General features: G+C 44.8%; 1 protein-coding gene across 1 annotated transcript; it reads left to right on the top strand.

The window, feature by feature from the left end:
- Positions 1-5,465: 5,465 nt before the first annotated feature.
- On the top strand, positions 5,466-19,945 carry LOC118125358 (chondroitin sulfate proteoglycan 4-like). The gene is made up of 22 exons (XM_035183821.2): positions 5,466-5,666; positions 7,409-7,572; positions 8,185-9,273; positions 9,367-9,777; positions 9,856-9,977; positions 10,099-10,207; positions 10,303-11,631; positions 11,945-12,037; positions 12,326-12,826; positions 13,006-13,134; positions 13,593-13,778; positions 13,858-14,040; positions 14,128-14,304; positions 14,386-14,584; positions 14,677-14,808; positions 14,914-15,089; positions 15,179-15,365; positions 15,634-15,805; positions 15,939-16,350; positions 16,577-16,729; positions 17,209-17,790; positions 18,025-19,945. The coding sequence occupies exons 1-22, from the start codon at positions 5,603-5,605 to the stop codon at positions 19,156-19,158; spliced, it is 7,704 nt and encodes a 2,567-aa protein (XP_035039712.2). The 5' UTR covers positions 5,466-5,602; the 3' UTR covers positions 19,159-19,945.
- Positions 19,946-20,845: the final 900 nt, after the last annotated feature.

Below are 20,845 nucleotides of genomic sequence, written 5' to 3'. Positions count from 1 at the left end.
TTTGAGGTCTCGCTTGTTGTGACTGAGACAGAAGCCGTGACTCAGATGATGATGTTAAACAAGATGCACGGTCAAGTGGTCTGGCAGTGAGTCAGTGCAGCAGCTGGTGGTCGGCCATTGTGTTTGACCTTTGTCACGGAGATGGAGAGGAACAGTTGAAATGGGAGTAAAACAATCTGCTGTTGGAGGCGGGATATTGTGTCAGGGGAGAGTGTGGTGTTGCGTGTGTGTGTGTGTGTGTGTGTGTGTGTGTGTGTGTGTGTGTGTGTGTGTGTGTGTGTGTGTGTGTGTGTGTGTGTGTGTGTGTGTGTGTGTGTGTGTGTGTGAAAATATAAATCTGTATAGCTGCTTTCAGACATTCTTTCCTGGAATCTTTCTGAATTGACTGCACGTGACAACGCAACGCCATCTTCTGGAACTTCTCCCGTCAGCCCCCTTGAACAAAATGTCTGGAAACTGTCCACTTGAGAAAACAGCTCGAAAATATCCCGTAAAAATTCACTGCGAGCAAGTGTTGATGCCGTTTCAAAAATACACTCGACGGAAACCTGAAAAAACTAAAAGAACACAAATATCTCAGGATAAAAAAAGAGGAGCCCTGCACATGGAAGACGCTAACGAAGACGTCAACTTGGAGAGACAATGAAATTAGAGCTTTTCACAGTTCATGTCTAAAAATGTGTTTTTCAGCTCGTTTGAGTCTGTGTTCAAAGTGTTAAATGCTCCGAAATTCACCTCAGATAAAAAGCACGATGTGACTTCCTCATGCAGATTTTTGGGGGGGAAAGGTTTTGGAAGACAATCACCGCTCTTATGTGAGTGTTTACAGAGACACTGAAGACCAAGACCTGCTGACTTGTGATTATTATCTCCTGCTTGGTGGAAAAAAAACTACAGACCTGTAAACAAACTTTGTAGAATGGCTGCAAATTGCACCATCACTGGCAGTAACATGAAACCCATAGAACCCAGTATACACACTGGCACTATTCATTTAGCTAATTTTAAAGGAGTGTTACGTGTTTGTATCTAGTTTCAAAGAAGCTAACGCAGGTTGTTTATTTAACGTCACCACAAGGTTTACCGCCCTCGAAAATAATACGTGAACACACCCAAGACTTCTTTTCATTCATTTTAACAAGTAACTGTTAGCGTACCAACATTAGCATTAAAAACTGCAGGTATGGCCGTGTAGACTTTATCGGTATACCGTAGATTATGAATAAAGATGGACGACGTGTTTCCACTTCCTCTCGTTGTAAAAAAAGAATTCAAATTATCCGCCGCCATCTTGAGCTCTTTAGACACGTGTGCTCGAGTCAGTCTCAGCTGTCAATCGTGACGTTTCACCACACTTGAACATACATCCATGAGATAAGACGACAGAAACCATGTTTAAGAAAAATGTATTCAACGTATCTTTGACTTTTTTGTTTGGGAGGCAGGGTTTATGACCTATACTGCAGCCAGACACCAGGGGGCGATCAAGATGTTATGTCGTCCATCTTTACACAGAGTCTATGCTTCAGGAGTTTTGAGATAGATAAATACTAGAAGGTTAAAGATACTGTATTTTACGGTAGACTTACAATTTGCTTTTTTGTTCTTTGGTAAATCATTTAATTTTGACTCCTTCCTATCTTATGTTAGATTTTCTTGTGCTGCCAGTGATTAATATCATGTCTCCTCTTTCATCAAGTGAGCTAAATAAAGTCGCTGTGACTCAAAGTGACTCACACCTCACTTTCCTGCGAATGTGCACACACACACGCACACACACACACAAACAAAGGCGCTGAGGTGCCCCTTAAGCAAAGGTAGCAGCTGTTCCCAGCATCATGTTGCATGTTTTAAGAGAGAAATATCAAATATCTGAAAAGTTCCCCCAAACATTTGAAGAGGTGCCTCTGGAGATGAACTACACACACACACACACACACACACACACACACACACACACACACACACACACACACACACACACACACACTGACGCTGACTGTGAATGTGCTGGTGTGTCTTACATCTCAATGCGACTTGTAGAAGAAGTTGCCAGAGATGGAAAGTGTACACATAATGAAAGATGACTGATCAAGCTCTGGCCTTCATCTCATACACACCAAACACAAACACACACACACACACACACACACAGAGAGACACACACACACACACCAGATCAGATATCCTGAGCTGCTCTTTGTTGACCTTTGTTCAAGATGTCATGTTATCTAAGTGCCCAAAGCGAAGAAAACCAGTAGCCGCTTGATTATCCGTGTCCGTTCTGATTTCAAGTCCATCTCTACACCTCCAACTCTTCTGCAGCCTGCTCTCATATTTCTTCCTCTGCACCTCTTTTCTTTTCTCTCCGGCCTCTCGCTACATCCCCCTTTTCTCTCTCTCTGTGTGTGTTCTTATGCAACAAGCTCATAAATAGAAAATGGATGTGTCACTCAATTACTGTATTTATCCTGGAAATGGACTAGATGGACGGCGTGGACCAAAGTTTACAGCGAAGCCCACACAGGATTTTAAGCCTCCTTCCATTAACTTTATTTTTACACCAGTGTCAGAACACAGTGAGTCATTCATCTGCAAAGGTGGATAATGTTTTTTTTTCTTTTTTTTAAATAGTTTATATAGTGACGAAGTGATCAATAGATTTAAATGCACCAACACACAAGGTGAGGAAGGAAGGATTCAAAGTGAGGAGAGGAAACGAAGGACAAAAGGGAAAAAGGCCATCCATGATTTTTCCAATGTAGGGAAGCAGCAGGTTTGGTTCTGTGTTTTTCTTTTCTTTACATGTTCTGTTAAACACAGTAAAGTGTAGGTGACAGGGTAAGAAGCAGGGACCTTTGCGGCTCGTCGCTCCAACTGTGCGATGTGTTTTTGTTGTTTTAGCTGCTGCTGGAGTTAAATCAGGCCCAATCCTGCATCTCTCTTCCTGGTCCTCGCTGTTTGCCTGTTCCTCAGCCAGGTGGTTCCTGTTCTCCGCTTTGTTTTATACCAGTTTCATAGCTGCGGACGCCACTCTAATTAAATCATCGAAGTGTGATGTTTTTTTGTAAAAAATATTTACGCCGTGCCACCTGTATGGATGAATACAAAATACAACATATTATATAAAGAAAAACTGTTAAAAAATGGCTAAATCAAGTTTTTGTTTAAAGAATTATTCCTCTTATTTACCTCCACTAATGCTGTTGGATAGTTTGTCTGTTTGTTGGCAGGATTACACAAAAACTACTGAACAGATTATCACGAAACTTGGAAGAAGGATGTGTTATAAGTCAGGAGAGAACCCATTCAATTTTGGTGCGGATCCAGACCCAGGAATTTATCTTTTGGCGTAGATCCGGACAAAGGTGGATTCATAAATTTCATTTCATTTATCATTATTTTGTCACCTTCCTTAATATTGTGAGATAGCGAGTTTTTGTCCACCATTTTCATAGATTTCCCAGGGAATCATTCATGGATCTTGATGATCATTCTTCCACGATGAAGATTATGATTCCATGATCTGTAGAGTTTGATTGGCTTAGCTACGAGGCTTCATTGAATTTAAGGGGACTGTCGGACCTTGGCAGAGTAATGAATTCAACTCAGCGCCATTATAATGTTTCCTTTCTGTAACAACAGTGGAAGTTTTGTAAGTTTTGAAAAACATCCTGTCACTTATTGTTTTATTTTCAGCTGCACAGTTGTGAAAGTGAAAACATCCATGTGCTCTCTCTAATGTACCATTGTAATGATAAGGAAAAAGTTGACAATACAAAAAAATAGTGATGATTTGATTTAAAAACCTTTGCATGTCATCACTTCCCTCTTCATTCATACAGAATCATTTCCTGTCAGCACTTTATTGTCCGGATCAACTAAAGGTGAAATGAAGACTGAAGGAATGAAAAAAGAACGGATTATGAAGCAAGAGATCATGTTTTTAATGAGATTAATATATTATATAGCATCAAACGCTAATAAGATGTCAGGAGTTTATAGGGTGGCTGAGCTATGGGACTTATTTTAAACCAAATTAATTGTATTTTATACACAGAGAGGGGACAAATGTTCTTATAAATGTGTCCTGATGCAGAGAACAGATCAGTAAAGTGTGAAAGTTATCAAACAGAGCTCACTATAAACATTGTTTTAGGTCTGATAGTGTTAGCATGACAGACTTCTGCTGCCTAAAAGACAAGACGTTAATCCTCTCAGCGTGGGACCCAGGCTCATTATAAACACACCGACCACTCCCGTCATGAGAGGAGCCGTCACCGGCTGAACTGTGACCCACTTTGGGTGCGACCCCTTCGTTTAAGAAACCAGGCTGCGGGGCCTATTATTCAACTTCCTGGGAACTAAAGCTGAACACAGCGCTCCTCTCATGTGTGAGCCAAGAAGAGACGCCGGGTTCGAATCTCCAGCTGAATAAAGGCCCTCATGTGTCTTTTCACTTTAATGGACCCTATTCTTGAGTCGTGTGTGTGTGTGTGTGTGTGTGTGTGTGTGTGTGTGTGTGTGTGTGTGTGTGTGTGTGTGGATTAGAGGGTGGGGGGGCTTCAGGATACAGACCAGGGAGTGTGTCCTGCAGTTTTAACAATCACACCCAAACTTCCACTTTACCTCAATCAGCAAGCAGCTACTTCCCGCCTTTAACCTCTCGCTCCCTTTACTTCCTCTCTCTCTCTCTCTCTCTCTCTCTCTCTCTCTCTCTCTCTCTCTCTCTCTCTCTCTCTCTCTCTCTCCCTCTCTCTAATGTTTAGCCATTTGGCACCTCTCTCTTTTCCTTTTCAATCTTCACATCAGTGTTTTCTTTTCTTCATCTGTCTCTCATTTTCTCTCTCTCTCTCTCTCTCTCTCTCTCTCTCTCTCTCTCTCTCTCTCTCTCTCTCTCTCTCTCTCTCCGGCCCCATCCTATCCATCTGGAAGTCACTTCATTTCACTTCAGTTCGGTTACTAACTGCACACACTGTTGTTACGGTAACCAGACTTATATGTGCTGGTTCCTTATTTGAGAACTTTTTCGATAAGCTGTCATACTCCACCTGCCCACCAGATGTCCCCAGACTTTTCTAATGCTCGGCTGCATGGCTGAGGGCCAGCTAGCATAAAGACAACAAATAAAGAAAGGAAAGAAGATATCAATCCTCATGGAGTTGAAACTCTTGCTGCTGCATTTTGAAGTGGGAGATGGGATAATATATTTTTCTTATAATTAAGAATATACTTAGATATTTGGTTTTGCTAAGTAAGTCTCATTTGCATCTTTAACATAAAAACCTGAAATCCAGTCAGAATATTTCTATTATACACAGTCTTCTGTACTTTCTATGAAGCAAGTGTACGTGTTGACACCTCCCCCTTGTGTTGATGATTGGTGTTACAACACCTGGCTCTGCTGCGGGGAGGGTCAGAGGGTGGAGCTCTACCTCTGTGGTCTCAGCTCTCAGGTACATGTTTTCTAAAAGGCTGTGATCCAAAGAGGAGGCTGCGGAATCAGGGCTGTTCAGTGAAGCAGTGAAGTCAGTGGATGGTGTCGTCAGGCAGCCAGATGTTGCTCTCAGCTGAGTGCAAGTTAAAAGAGGCCTGAACAACAATGGGGAGTTTTGTGGCTGATGTGTTTCTGCTGCTGCTGATTTCCACAGGACAAGTTCACGGAGGTAAGTTGCTGCAGAGGAGAGAAGATCCCTCCTCCTCCTCCTCCTCCTCCTCCTCTCTACCAGGTGAAGAAGGTACAACTGAGAACATGCATGCTGCAATATTATTATGAAATATTTTGTGCATTGCTATAATGCAACTGGTAACACTGGGAGAAGTTTTTATTCCATTAAAGTTTTAGTGTAGTCAGTTAATATTGTAATGTCCTGAAGTAAATTACATCCAATTTAAGTGAGTATTGTGCAACCTTTGATTAAATGAATACTCTCTCTTAATGTATATATTAAGTCAGTATTCTGCAGGATACTGGACTATAATTTGATTGGGTGCCTCAGCTACTTATGTTATGCAGAGGAACATGAACATCTGATACTAAATAATATTCCTAGACCCTTTAAATGTTAGTTTATAAAACTACTTTTACTCTGTTGATGATTTATTCCTCAATTCCCATAAGTAAGAAAAGCTTTTGCAAAACATTGTCTGCAAAACTTCAGGTTTTTCATGTGTGTTATGTGTGCTTCATTTCAAAATTTCAGTCCTCTTAATAATAAATAACTGCCTCATACATATAAAGTATCAGCACTTAAAACCATCTGAAAGTTGCTGCATGTACAGAAGAATTCTTAATTAACCATCTGCGTTGCCTCCACGTCTGTAATCCTTACACCTGTTCATGAGACATGGCTTCACCGGTGTCTCTAACTGAAGGAGGATTATTAATAATCCATTGTTCACTGGTATCATAGAGGCAGATTAGAGATAGATGGGCAGACATGGGTTACACTGACACAGGCTTACAGGCTTTAATGCAGAGCGGCATGCTGGGCCAGCAGCCTGCTGACTGAGGACTTCAGTTTGGAACCAGTCTTTACACACATCAGAATAATATCCTTGATTATAAACCTGGATTTTTGCAGGCAGTGCATTTCCCAAGCAGAGTTTCTAAAGGTTTAAAGTCGATACAATTATACAATTTAGAAAATAGAATAATGTGCGATTTTAAGACAGAAGAGCTAAGAGAATACATTTTGTTTTATTATCAAAAATATTTTTTTGTTTGTATCTGCTTTTTAATTTGAAACATCCCTCTCACCACACCACCACACACACACACACACACACACACACACACACACACACACACACACACACACACACACACACACACACACACACACACACACACACAGACAGTCATTTTTTAAGAGTGCTTCAACACTGTTTTGTAGGTCAGATCAATCAAAACATTTTACCCATCAGCCGTTTGGATTTTAACTCGGGTTATTTGGGTGTGACGTCATTCCGAGGGGACGAGCTCCGAGGTGTAATGGAACGGGGCACAAGTTCAAAGTAGCTTGATTTTGCACTTTCAGAGCAGCTGGTTGAACGAAAGGAAAGTTCAGTCTGTGTCATGTGAACGTTTCAGGATGACCCACTTCACAGTACATTAGCAGCCATTAATTGAATTCAGATAGTAGGTTTAAAGTGCAGAGTAGACTCCACATTGACAGAACAGTCAGGACAGATTAACCAAACTGTCTTTGCTCTGGTGTTTCGTTACTAAATGTTAGTTTGACTATCATTAGATGAATATATAGATTCATCTAAATACATTTTAAGGGTTAAAATATGTCAGCATGGAGCACAAAGGCCTTATAGCTAAATAATCTCTACTCAGGACTCGATCTGGTCACAACTTTGGCCTCAGATTCTCACCTGTCTCCTTTTTTCATTGTTACAGCGTCATTCTACGGTGACGGCTACATCCACCTGCGAACTGTGCAGGCCTCCGTTCAGAACCTGCTCCATGTCCGATTTCGAACCTCCAGTCAGGCAGGGCTGCTTTTTTTGGCAGCAGGTCACAGAGACTTCCTGCTGCTGGAACTGATCTCCGGTTTTCTGCAGGTAGGTTATTGAAGCAGACTTGTGTATTTGGCCAGGAATCATTCATTTGCTCAATTGCAATTCAAAGGACACAGATAGGATATATATACGTTTTGGGAAGGAAAAAAACACTTTAGTCATAGGCAGTCAAAGTGAAAACTGTCTGAGGCTCACATAACGATGCCTCGCACCTTTCAACCAGGAGGAAAGTATTTGTCCCTTGGGCCATTTTAGCTCATTTATGTTGGCATTTACTATCCTGAGGAGAGAAGCCTCAGTGCACGCAGCCTGGTGTCAGATTGCTCACAGAGGGGGAAAAAATAAATCCTTTGGCACTGGCTTCCTTTCAGAACAAGTTTCTTCATGACCATGTTAACAGAGAAGACCACAGTAGTTTAATGAAAGCTCAATGTACAAGGCGAGGCAGCTACACATGAAATAGTTTGAGTATACTTTCTTAATTGTATATTTCTTTAGTTTATATACACACAAATATATAACAGATGTGTTTTACTTTTCTTGCCACCTTTTTTCTTGCCACCTTTTGTCCTTGGGCAAAGATACAGAAATTAAAATCAAATTCTACTTCATGTGTTTTATCGTTCCCTGCTCACCTCCTCCTTCATCCCCTAGGTGCGTCTGGACCTGGGCTCAGGTGAACGTTTCCTACGTACAGAAACGGGCATTCACCTTAATGACCTGGGTTGGCACTCTATGGAGCTGACCCACGACCGCCATAATGTCACCATGACCGTGGACCGCAACTCTCGCACCAGCCTCCACATGCCAGGACCGGATCTGGAGCTCACTGTGGAGGATGGACTTTTTGTTGGCGGGGCAGCCGGTCTGAACCACCCCTACATTCTCAACATTTCCTCTGGGTTTAGAGGTTGTGTGGATGAAGTGGTGTTCAACGAACATAACCTGCTGTCCGGTTTAAGGCGGTATTCTGGGTACAAGAAAGTCCACGAGGTATCTCTAGGCTGTAATCTGCAGTTTTCTGCCACAGAAGAAGATCCTGTGAGTTTTTTCAGCTCCAAAGCCTTCATGTCACTCCCACCGTGGGATGTACCACAGGAAGGTGTGTTTGAATGTGAACTTCACCCCTCTGAGAGAGAACAAGATGGCATAGTCCTGTACAGCTCCAACAACCAGGGAGGGTTTGTTGCTATAGAGATCCTAGATGGTAACCTAGTGGCGACAATAGGTAATGGAGAGGGAAGTAAAACTGAGCTGCGTTCTCTAACACATGTCACCACCAACCACACTTGGTACCCCATCCAGCTGCACCTGCTACCCTACAGCCTGGAGCTGAAGGTAGACAAGGAGTTAATCAAGGGCAACCTGGGTCCGGAGCTCCAGGTCATCCAGCTCAGAGGGCCACTTTTCCTCGGAGGACTGGATGAGGAAACGCGGGAAGTGGCGCAGCAAGCTGGGTTGCTCTCTGCCTCGTCTTTTAAAGGCTGCCTCCGAGAAATTAGGGTGAACACTCAAAGAACGGGCCTCCCTCATGCCGTCATCACAAAGGACATCACCGTGGGCTGTAAGACGGGACAAGACCCTGAGATGGGGACGACCAACAGCCCAACAGATCGCCCTGAGTTGGTTATTACAACCTCACAACCAGTGACCATCAATAAGAGGACCCCGAACTTCCTGTTGCTGAGAAAGCTAGAGGTAGCAGAGGGAGGCCGAGCACCGCTGGAGCCCAAACACATCAAGGTAGGATTTGTTGTCTCCTGCAGTTCTTACTTTTAGTTTTCCTAAACATAAATAAAAAAAATACAATCTGTTTCTATTTTCTCTCCTTTTCAGGTGAATCTGAATTTTCGTAAACTGGGTCTCCATCCTTCCCAGTTGCTTTTCCGTATTGAGGAGCAGCCTGTTCACGGTCAGCTCCGGCTCGACCTCCGCCCTGACCCTGATGGGACGCTAGAAGAGGTGGGGCAAGAGAGGACTATCACCATAGGAACCGAGGAACACGACAGGACTTTCAGTATGCTCGACCTGTGGCAGGGACGTGTGATGTATGTTCACAGCGGTTCAGAGGACCAGAATGATTTCTTCATATTCTCAACCTTCTCCAGCAAGAAGGAGCTTCCTGTGTTTCTGAAGGGCAAACGTCTGCATCGGTTTGACATTAGCATCAGTCCTGTTAATGATGCACCTGTGCTCAGCCTCCCAGAGGGAAATATTTTCACTCTGCTGGAGAAGTCCAAACGACAGGTAAGACGGATGATATCAATATTTGTGCTAATTTAGCATAAGGAAATGAAAATACGAATACATCCTCAATGTCCACAGTTGACAACAGATGTGCTGAGAGTGTCGGACCCTGACAGCAGTCCTGCAGAGCTGATGTTCAGCTCCCTTGGCGAACTCTACACCGAGGCCGGACACCTTCAGCACGAGGATTACCCAGAGAGGTTGGTGCTGTGTCTTGTGAGGCTTTACATTACCTCACAAATCTTCTTACAACCAGCAGTTGAAGTGTAGAGCAGGAACTTAAACAGAACATGTTAACAGGGGTTACATGTATCTTTCCAGGGCCGTTAACTTGTTCTCATTAAATGATCTGGAGGAAGGTAAGATCAGCTTTGTCCACTCTGGGGTCTCCACCACCAGGCTGCCACTCCGGGTCAGCGACGGGGAGAAGGTAAGTGATGTAGCAGCTTTCCTAAACTAAAATAAACCAGCAGAAGCTTCCAGGTATTCTCTGTATTTGCTCCTTGTTTCCTCTCTTTTCTTCAGTCAAGCAACACAGTAGTTTTGCGGATCATGGCGGTGGCACTCGAACACAAACTGGTGAATAACACAGGATTGGAGGTGAACCAATGCGAGGCTTCCATCATCACTACCAATCACCTTGCAGTACAAGTAAATGTGGCTGATCAGGCAGTGGAAATCCGATATGACGTGATAGAGCCACCTCAATATGGTGAGCTCCAGCGGATGCACTCAAGTGGCGACTGGAAATCGACGACCTCGTTCTCTCAAAAACTTCTAGAAAAAGAACGGATCCGATACCTCAGCTCGTACCGTGGCCTTCAGACCCAGAACAACATCACTGATCAGTTCAAATGTAAGATCAGCATCGGTTCCCTGGCCAACGAGGAGGTTGTTGTCCCCATCACGGTGCGCTGGATCCACTTCAAGGTCACGCGAAGCAAGATGGAGGTCAGCGGTGTTCTGTCGGCTGTCGTCACTCCCGAGAACCTCAATGTAGTTTCAAAGGGGGTCAGACTCAGTGAGAACAACCTCTACTTCAGACTCCTTACACTACCAAAGAAAGGTCGACTGCTTTTTGACAACAACGTTCTACAAAAGAACTCAACCTTCAGCCAGAAGAATATCACAGATGGTTTATTGAAGTACGAGCTGTTCAACAGGCTCCTCGATGACACGAGAGACACTTTCAGCTTTCAGGTCTTTTCAACGCACGCCAACTCGACAAGTTACGACTTCAGAATCAACATCAAAACTGAGTCGACGGCCTTCACTGTTGTAAACGAAGGCCTTTCAATACCGGAAGGTGAGAGTAAAGTTCTCACCAAAGACATCCTCTTTACTCACACGGCAAGCAACCGGGAAGTGCAGTACAACATCACAGTGAGCCCCAAGCATGGACAGATCAGAAGGATCAATCTCTCCAACTCAACGTCCATTAACGACAACATCGCAGTCTTCACAAATCGGGACATTGCGGAGGAGAGGATCATGTACGTTCATGATGACAGCGAAACCAAGCAGGATTCTTTTACATTTCAAATCCTGGTTTATAAACCGCGTAAACAAGCCAGCAAGAAGGAGGATAGAAACACGGCCGAACACACCTTCAACATCTCTGTGCGGCTCGTCAACGATCAGAGACCTGTCAGGGTCGTGGATAAAGTTTTCCATGTGGCCCGCGATGGCCAGAGGTTGGTGACGTTGAGCGACCTTCGCTACAGGGACGACGATTCGGACTTCGAGGATGAGTGGTTGGTGTATACACGGAGGGGGATTCCCATGGGAGAGCTGGTGCTGGCCAGTAATCCCAGTCACAAATTGTACGAGTTTACACAGCGGGACCTTGAGCAGGTTAGCGATGATTTAACTTTTCCTCATCATCCAGGTGGTAGAATAAGTCACTAAAGCAAAGGTATATAGAGTTTCTGTTTTACTAATCAGGGGTTTGTTGTTGCCCTTAATGTCCGAACAATTCAAAAATATTTTTAAAACCCTGGTGACTTCACAGTAGAATTAAGAATATGAACAAATTTCTGAACCGTAAATCAACAATCAACCCCCCTAAAATACTTCACAAAATCCAGATCATTATCCAGATATGCATCATATATATATGTATTTGTAAATTTAAACATGCTGATGTGTTTTCTCTCTCCTCCTCTAGAAAAAGGTGTTGTTTGTCCACAGAGGAGTGAGTTTCGGGCGTTTCGTGCTTTTTGTATCTGATGGGAAACATTATGTTTCAACACTGCTGGAGGTGATTACAATGTCTTCACACTGAATGTGTTTTATGTGAAAACTCCATGAGCATCAAGAGAATCAGGAGAAGTCAGGAAAATCATAAAAGCAGTGTGTATAGTTGGAAATATACAGTTTAAGCTATCAACATTTAATCTTCATTACATCTACTTCTACAAATGATTTGCTGGTAGTTCAATATACAGTATTTTAGTGTTAACATACAAAAGCCTGTGATGATTTTGATGTGTGTTCTTACTGCTGCTGTAATTTCTTTCTGTCTCTGTTGTGTAACTGGCTGTTACAGGTGATGGCCCAGGATCCGTACCTGCAAGTGGAGAACAACACGGGCCTCTTGCTCCAGCGAGGTGGGATCTCAACCCTGACCTCTGCAAACCTCAGCGTCTTCAGCAACCTCGACATCCGGGACCCACAAGAGGTGACGTTCGAGGTCTTCCTTCCCCCTAAACGCGGCGCCCTCTGCTTTGCCAATGGAGGTTGCGACACCGTGAAGAGAGCAGATGCAATTTCAATATTCACCCTGTGGGATCTGGTGGCGGGGCGCCTGGCATACCACCACGATGGCAGCAGCCAGGAATTGTCCGACTGGTTCAACGTGACGGCCAAAGCCAGGGAGAAGAGCAACGAGAGGCAACCGGACAGAGGGAGGAGGGAGGTGCACCTGGACATTGGAGTGCCGGTAAAAATCTACCTGGAGAGTCATCAGAGGCAGCCAACGGTCATGAGTAACCGTGTGGTGGTGGTGGAGGAGGGACAGAATGTCTCCATTACCAGGGAGCATTTAGAGGCAAGTAAAATAACTATAACACCCATCAAACAAATTACTCACATCTACGACTGGATCATACCTAAATCTATATCAGATTTATACAGATTAGATTTAATACAATTTAAATCCATCAATTGTGTCTATTTTAATATTTATTTTGTTCCATGGTCATTATTTTATTCTATTCTTACCACCAGGTGATCCACGAGGACAGCCAGCCCTCAGAGATCATTTTTACCGTCCAGAGTCCCCCCACCCTTGGTTTTTTCCACAAGTCCTCCCCCATTAACGAGCACCAGAATAATGGAGAACAGCAGCTCTATCAGGTACGGCCAACTTTTACAGCTAATTGCTCTCGGTGTATTGGAAGTTTTTTGCCGTGCGGATGCTGGAAAGGAAGTTAATTGGAGCAGAGAATTGTCTTTCCGAAGCCACAAACAAAATAAAAGGTCCAGCAGAGCTAATGGGAACGGAGAACTGGGTGATTATTGGGGTGTTTGACCCGTGTGGTATGCATGCTTTGACTGTGGAAAATAAATAATGGTTTGTGGGGTTCAAATATAATCTTTAGTTTTAAAAGGTGTATAAAACAATGAATCTACTTCCAAGTTTTCCTTTTGCAAAAAAAAAGCTTGATATGAATCTTTATTTTTCATCCAGACATCCTGTCACTTTCCTCTTTCACCGAGAGCAAACTTGGCCCCGGAAGTTGTGAACTTCTGCATCTTAGGGTCCAAGGATTTACACAGAATTCAAAAGGTTTGTCCTCTTGGGTCCTTCGCAGGGGAACAGAGAACAGGAGACGACCTCCTTCACCCAGGACGACCTGAACCAGGGATTGATCGTGTATCATCAGCAGGCTGCAGGAAGCATCAACGACTCGGTTCTGTTGGAGGCAACCAACGGGGTCACAAAGGTCGGACCCATCAGGCTGGAGATCGACATCATTCCTCTCCTGCTCCCTCTACAGGTACAGTTTGTCCGTCTCGATGTTAAAAAAATTTAAAACTAAAGAAACTATTAGATTTATCACACTTTCTGTTTTTCAGGTGTCTGACTTGACCCTTGACGAGGGGTCATCCCTGCCGCTGACCCCTGACATCGTCAAGGTTGCCAATCACCATTTCTCAGGCATGAACTTCCTGTATCAAGTCATCGTTCCACCACGACACGGACACTTGGAGCACAGCCGGATACCGGGGATGCCCATCACGGCTTTCACACACACTGAGGTCTGACTTAACACAAAAAAACACATCTAGAGTAGATTAACCGATTATCTCTCCGTGCATTTAAAATGAAATATTGTGACTTTCCAGTTGGAACGTGAGTACATCTCCTTCATCCACGACGGCAGTGACACACAGAGCGACAACTTCACCCTCGTGGCCAATCAGACAGAAATCGGCAAGCACAGTTTGCCCTGCACCGCCCACATCAGCGTTACGCCGGTTAACGATGAGACTCCTGTCGTTACAACTAACCGGGGTCTGAAGGTAAGAAGTGAAGGAGAAGTGTTCAATACAATAAAACCCTTTCCTGTCCTTTTCCATCCATCCTCCGTCTTGCGTCCTCAGGTGTGGGTGAGTTCGGTGACAGAAATCAGCACAGACGACCTCAGTGCCGAGGACTCTGACACTCTCTCTGAGTGGCTGGAGTTCATCGTCACGCCGCCCAGCAACGGCCACCTGGCTCTGAGGACCGCCCCGTCCAAGCACATCCTGAACTTCACCCAGAGTCACATACAGAGTGGACAGCTGGTGTTTGTGCACAGCGGTGAGCGGAGGAGAAGCTCGGCAGATTTAAAGTTTTGTAAATGGAGTGGTGCAGAGTTTTTATTAGCTAAGAATGACCTCTTTTTTGTGCAGGTGCACCGGCTGGCGGCTTCCACTTCCAGGTGAACGACGGCGTTAACTTTGCCCCTCGTCAGATCTTCAGCATGACTGCCCACTCTCTGGTCCTCACTCTGCAGAGAAACCATCCGATGGAGGTCTACCCAGGTACAACAGTTTACTCAGGCACAATACAACACCTTGGTTCAAATCTGTTACAACCACAGTTAACTCATGGCCTCCTCCCACTGTGTATTTTTTACCTTTTTAAAGGTTCTGTGACACCAATCACTGAGCAGGAGCTTCAGGTGGTAACTGATGATGTCAGCGATATCAGGAGAAACCACTCTGTGGTGTTTGCGGTCACTGCTCCTCCCAAACTCGGCCGCCTGCTCCGACGCATGCCTGACAACTCTACGCAGGACATTTCTACGTTCACGCAAAGCATGGTAGGAGGTCTTACATGTTGAGTTGTACAGAATGTAAAATGAGATGGTAAACTCCATTTCTCCCACTTTATATCTCCATGTTCTCTCAGGTGAATGACGGAGTCGTCCTGTATGATCAGAACAACCCGGAGTCGGTGGGATGGTCGGCCGCAGACGCTTTCTCTTTCACCGTGTCCTCTCCTCCTGCTTTCCTGCCTCCACACACCTTCACCATCTTAATCTCCTACCTCGCTAACAAACATCCTCAACACAACACCAGACTACTGAACAACGCAGGTACTGTTCAAGTCAATTTAAAACACTGCACTAATCCAGTTTTAATTCATATTTACTGCAGTTTTTTTAGTAGAAGGACATTAAACGTATTAACATCCTGCTGGTCTGAGGCATATCCTGTATTACATACATATTATAAACATTATTATTTTCTGTTTTTATAGATTTTCAGACTCTGCAGCCACAGTAGATTGAATGCTACTTATTCACATCTACTTTGTCTCAGTTGTGAGGAAGAATATACAAATGCACTGTTTCTGTCGCTCAGGTGCGGTGGTGGCGGAGGGAGGCAGGGTCACGATCGACAGGGCGAAACTCGATGCCTCCAATCTCCTGGGGAAAGTTCCCGATCAACGCCGGAAAGACCACCACATCCTGTACCGTGTGATTTCTCCTCCACGTCACGGGGCTCTGTCTATGCAAGGACATAATCTCACCAGGTGCTTTTCTTGATGCCTCAAAGTTTCTACAAGGGAGTAAAAGGGGTCAAAACTATCCAGAGTGATCCTTTGGGAAATAAACTTATTTTATGTTAACAAACTTAGTTTCTTTTTTATTTCCATCCTTCCCCAGAGACCAACCAGATTTCTCACAGATCACCCTGAATAAGTTCGGCATCACATACATCCACGACGACTCTGAGACTCTGAGTGACAGCTTCACATTCCAGGCTTGGGTTGCTCCTCTGGATCTCTCCTCCTCCTCCTCTTCCTCCTCCTCCTCCTCATCGTCCCTGTCTGCCTTCTCCTCTGATTCCTCCTCTTCCCCTTCCTCCTATTCCCCTCTCTATTCTGTATCATCGCCCCCCCTGCCATCACTCGAAGCGGTTTCTGATCGCAGAGTCAAGGACAGCCTGGCGGTGACGGAGACGTTCAACATCACGGTGACACCAGTCAACGACCAGCCGCCTCTCATCCGGAGCAGAACCCCGGGGATGAAGGTGGTGGTCGGAGAGAGAGTCGTACTGGGCTCAGACTACCTGCATGTGAGTCAGTGAACAGATTTAAGTTATAGTTATTTATCAATTGCCTGAAACATTCATCTTATTAATCACATTTATCTTAATTATAGCAGCCAAAATTATTATATTTTCAAATTTGTATTATAGAACTCATAAAATCATTAATCAACCAAATTGCTCTGATGTGTTTAACCCTCTGACATTCATTAAATTCAGTGTTAACTATGGTTGAACACGTTGATGTATCCAGGTTGAGGACCATGACAACCCTCCAGAGGAGCTGCACTACCTCCTGATCAGTAAACCCAACAACGGCTACCTGACGCTGGGGGAGAGACCAGAGCCTGTGACCTCATTCACCCAGTACGACGTCAACCACGGCCGACTGCATTTCATACAGCAGGTGAGGAGTGACTCTGCATCACGGAGATTTTGCATCTCTGTTTAAAAACCTAATGCATTGCAGTCTGTCACTTTCCTGTCACTGCACTGTTTTCTTATTGCCTGTAGGGGCCGCCAAAGACACATAAATCCTCCCCACATGAGCTGTTAAAAGAAACACTCTTTGTCAGTTCCCCTCTACAGCTACACATTTATATTCTTGTCTTAAAAAGAGGTGACACACAATCAACAGTTCATATGTATGCATATGGATTCATTAAAAAGTAAATTGGAATTATTAGTAAAATGTTTGATTTTCTTGAATTTGGTGTCGCCAACTTGCAGGGATTTTAAACCTGCTTTAGAAAATTATATTCTGATATTTATAATTCTCGTCAAAGTCGCAGTTGAGTTTGCTGAAAACTAACCTTTATTTTTCTGCTTTTTCATTTATTTCCTCTCTCTTTCATCCTTTCTTCCTTCTTCTGCTCCCTCACTCAGGGTGAGGCATCAACAGGAGTTTTCTACTTCAATGTAACCGACGGTCACCACCGCCCGCTCTACAAACTGTTCAGCTTGGAGGTGATTAAACCCTCTGTCTCCATGGTGAACAACACCGGCCTGTCATTACTTCAAGGCAGGACCGCTGTTGTCCTGACAACCAACCAGCTGGCAGCTCAGACCAACGGCCGCAGCCCGGCCAACATCACCTACACGGTCACCATGCACCCTCGCCACGGACGCATCGCCATCAACGACCAGGAGGTGACGACCTTCCGCCACGAGGACCTGCAGTTTGGTCGAGTCGTCTATCACATGACCGATCTCAGCGAATCAGAGGACGTCTTCCAGGTCTCAGTGTCGGCCTCGTCGCCTGGTGTTGATTATGGAAATGTGACGGCACAGACGGTGAAGGTAACTGTGCGGCCTCTGGTCTACCTGAGGGAGCCGGTCAGAGTCCCCAGTGGCATCGCTGTGAAACTGGGAAAAGCCATGATCGACGCCTCCGAGCTGGCGAGGATCAGCCGAGCCGACCCGGTGTTTGAGGTTCTGTCGCCACCAAAACATGGAAAACTAGTCAAGGTAAAACTGATCAAAATGCTCAACTCCATTTCTACCTGACCTTTCTGTCAAAGAAGCCCTGAATCTGTTGGGCCTTGACGGAGGTTTGTGCTCTAACGAGTGTCATTTAGTCCATATCTGATTTAAAATAACTTACATTCTTGTGTTGTGTGTATGCATTGTGATATTTTCAGCAACCATCTAATTTCTCTTCTGCCCTCTGCTGTGCCTGTGCCTGTGTGTGCATGTCCGCAGATGACCTATGACCCTAACCGAGCATCAGAGGTCCTGAAGTCGTTCACCTTCAGGGACGTGGTGCAAGGCCGAGTCGCCATCCAAGAGACTCTGAGTGACGGCGACAACCAGCTCCAAGATAACACATCAACGCTGGCGACCGCTCAAGGCCACACCCCCGCCAGACCTCTCAACGATTCCTTCACCTTCCTCGTGAAGGCTGGAAATGTCCAACCGGCAAAGGGCGAGCTTCACTTCACCATCTTACCCCACCACCAGATGCATCACGGTCCGACTGGTGTAAATAAAGAAGACGGTGCAAGTGGCAAACACACCACAGAACCGATGGCGACACAGAACAGGACGACTGCCGGAGGAAGGAGAGGAGGTGGAGCAGGGGGATCCACGACGCTCAGTGAAGTTGAGCTGGGTTTGCACCCTCACATCCTGTCCCAGAAGAACCACAACAGGACACAGCCCAGGTTGAGGCCTCACGGTCGCTGGGGGAACCACACACGCAGCGGGAGTCATGGAGGCAGGTCAGGGAGCGCCGCGGAGGGAGCGGGTAGGGGTCACACTCATGCTGCTCAACCCCACACTCCTTTCATCGCAGACAAACACGGGCCGGCGATCCCTCCCGACGCCAACGCAGTTCACGTCGAGGTCCTCCCTCGACCCGCCTCCGACCCCCTCCTCATCATCCTGCCGCTGCTGGCCTGTCTGCTCCTCATCATCATTCTCGTGGTTCTGATTCTGGTGTTCCGCCGCCGAAAGGAGAAACAGGCCCGGCAGAGGCTCCTCCGGGAGCTGGCCGCGGTGGTGTTACCCACTGAGGACAGTCCTTATCTGGGACGGCCGGAGCGGAGCGTGGCGATGCCATCTGTGGTGGTCACCCCGCTCGGCCCTGCAAGCTGCCCCACCTCGCCCCGGGAGCCCCTAAGTCCCAGGAGGAGGAGGAGCCTGGCCCCTGGGATGACCTTCTGGGGGCCGTTTGATGCTGACGGAGCAGGTGGCGATGGGAATATTAGACGTGGTTCCATTAATCAAAGAAATAATGTGATTTGTCGTAATGCATTCCCAGCTGTTGCTACAGGATTCAAGACCTCTGTGAGTTCTAGGTCCCCCACTCTCAGAGACGACCAGTACTGGGTTTGATGGAGGCGATTCAAAGATAAACTGACTGTGCCTTAGAGCTGTATTTTAGTGGGAAGGGTATAAATGATCTGCTGTGAGCTGAAGAGAGGATACAAATGTGCACATTTGATGAAGACATGTAGAAAATGGATGATGGATGAACCAACTTGAACTTTGTGGAAGTAGCATGACTGACAAAAGTGTTATTTCATGTTTAAAACATTACTCAACAGCATAGGAGATGTGAGGTAATATTCAAAGTCAATTATTTATGCTTAAGCTGCCATTTTTAATTGTCCTTAAAAGGTATTTTATGTCAAAATGCACATTTTGTAACAACAGGTCTTGTACTGATTCATCAAAACACTGGTTTAACGCCTATAGTGATGAAAATAGTGTGATATTTTTGGAACTGAGCATTGAACTCAAACATAGACTTTAGTAAACAAACTGTCAGATTTGATGAAGCTGAATTTTGGGTTTCGTTGAAATGGGAGTTACTAGTTTCGCTCTCATACAAGTTGCTGTGTTACTTCCTTGAATGTCAGCTGCTGAATCATAGTGGTGTTTGTTCACGTAAACAAACGTACTGTAAGCTTTTATTTCAAAACTACATTTACCGCTCGTGCACGGGTGTCATTCACCATTCTGCACTTTTCCATTACTGTGTCTCTGATCGTCCGTACAGTGTTAATAAACTCATAGTGAGCTATAAAGACATAACATCACCTTTGACCTGTTTTTGCCTGGATTTGTTTGCCGTGCACTGTGTAAAATTGTATTTTTAATAAATGATGTTTGTTAAAGACCTGCGTGTGTGTGTCTGTGTGTGTCTGTGTGTAACCAGCAGAGCCAATCAACAGTCAAAGAAACGATGATGATGTGATTTCAAGTCCTCAAAACAAGTTTCCTGATGTATGTTGACTTATTCATGCACCGTGACACTTACAGTAAACTGTTCGTAAACGATCCCGGATAAATTCTTTGTGGTGAAGCCTCTTAGGTGCTTTCTCCACCTTGTCATTCACCTTCAGTCTGCTGCGCATGACCAACCTGAACAACTGATACTACCACTGTAATGCTTAAAAACACAATGGATAACAGTGCAGTGTTTGAGGAGCCCAGTAGCAGGAAAGCCCAGTTTTTGCATGAAGAGGAAGTAAATCTCGAAACAAAGAAATGGTCAATCGTGGATAATAAACTATGATAAATCAGAATAAGCCCTGAAACACAGTGAAGAAGAAAATGAAAACAAAAGAGAGGAGAGAATGAGGTAAATCTAAATAATGGAGGCCCTGCGGCCGAGGTAACCTGATCTGCGGTCTGTGAACTCTGGTGTCAGGTATCAGAGCTGCTGCTGCTGCCGCCGCACGGAAAACACCCGCTGCTCTCTGGGAAAACTTTGCATTTGACAACACACTGAATAGAATTGCCAAAATAAAATGTGTCAAACTATGTCATATTCGGATATTCGGAAGGGGAATTGGCACATTCAAAGTGAGAAAGTGATTTTATGAGATGAAATTAAAAATTCCTTGAGATTACATACTGATAAAACAACTTGGGTTGTCAGGATGTTTCCTAATCAGGATGTGAGCTAACAAGTTTAAGGCATTTACATGTGACTGCAAAGAAATTAATGTATAATGTAATATTAACAAAATATTACCATTCTTTAAAAACAAACTACTAAAAGACACAAAGCAGG

Source organism: Hippoglossus stenolepis, chromosome 18 (assembly GCF_022539355.2).
Source record: "Hippoglossus stenolepis isolate QCI-W04-F060 chromosome 18, HSTE1.2, whole genome shotgun sequence".
NCBI classification, from domain to species: domain Eukaryota; kingdom Metazoa; phylum Chordata; class Actinopteri; order Pleuronectiformes; family Pleuronectidae; genus Hippoglossus; species Hippoglossus stenolepis.
The sequence above is the reverse complement of the archived record's forward strand: the minus strand, read 5'-3'. Positions and strand labels throughout refer to the sequence as shown.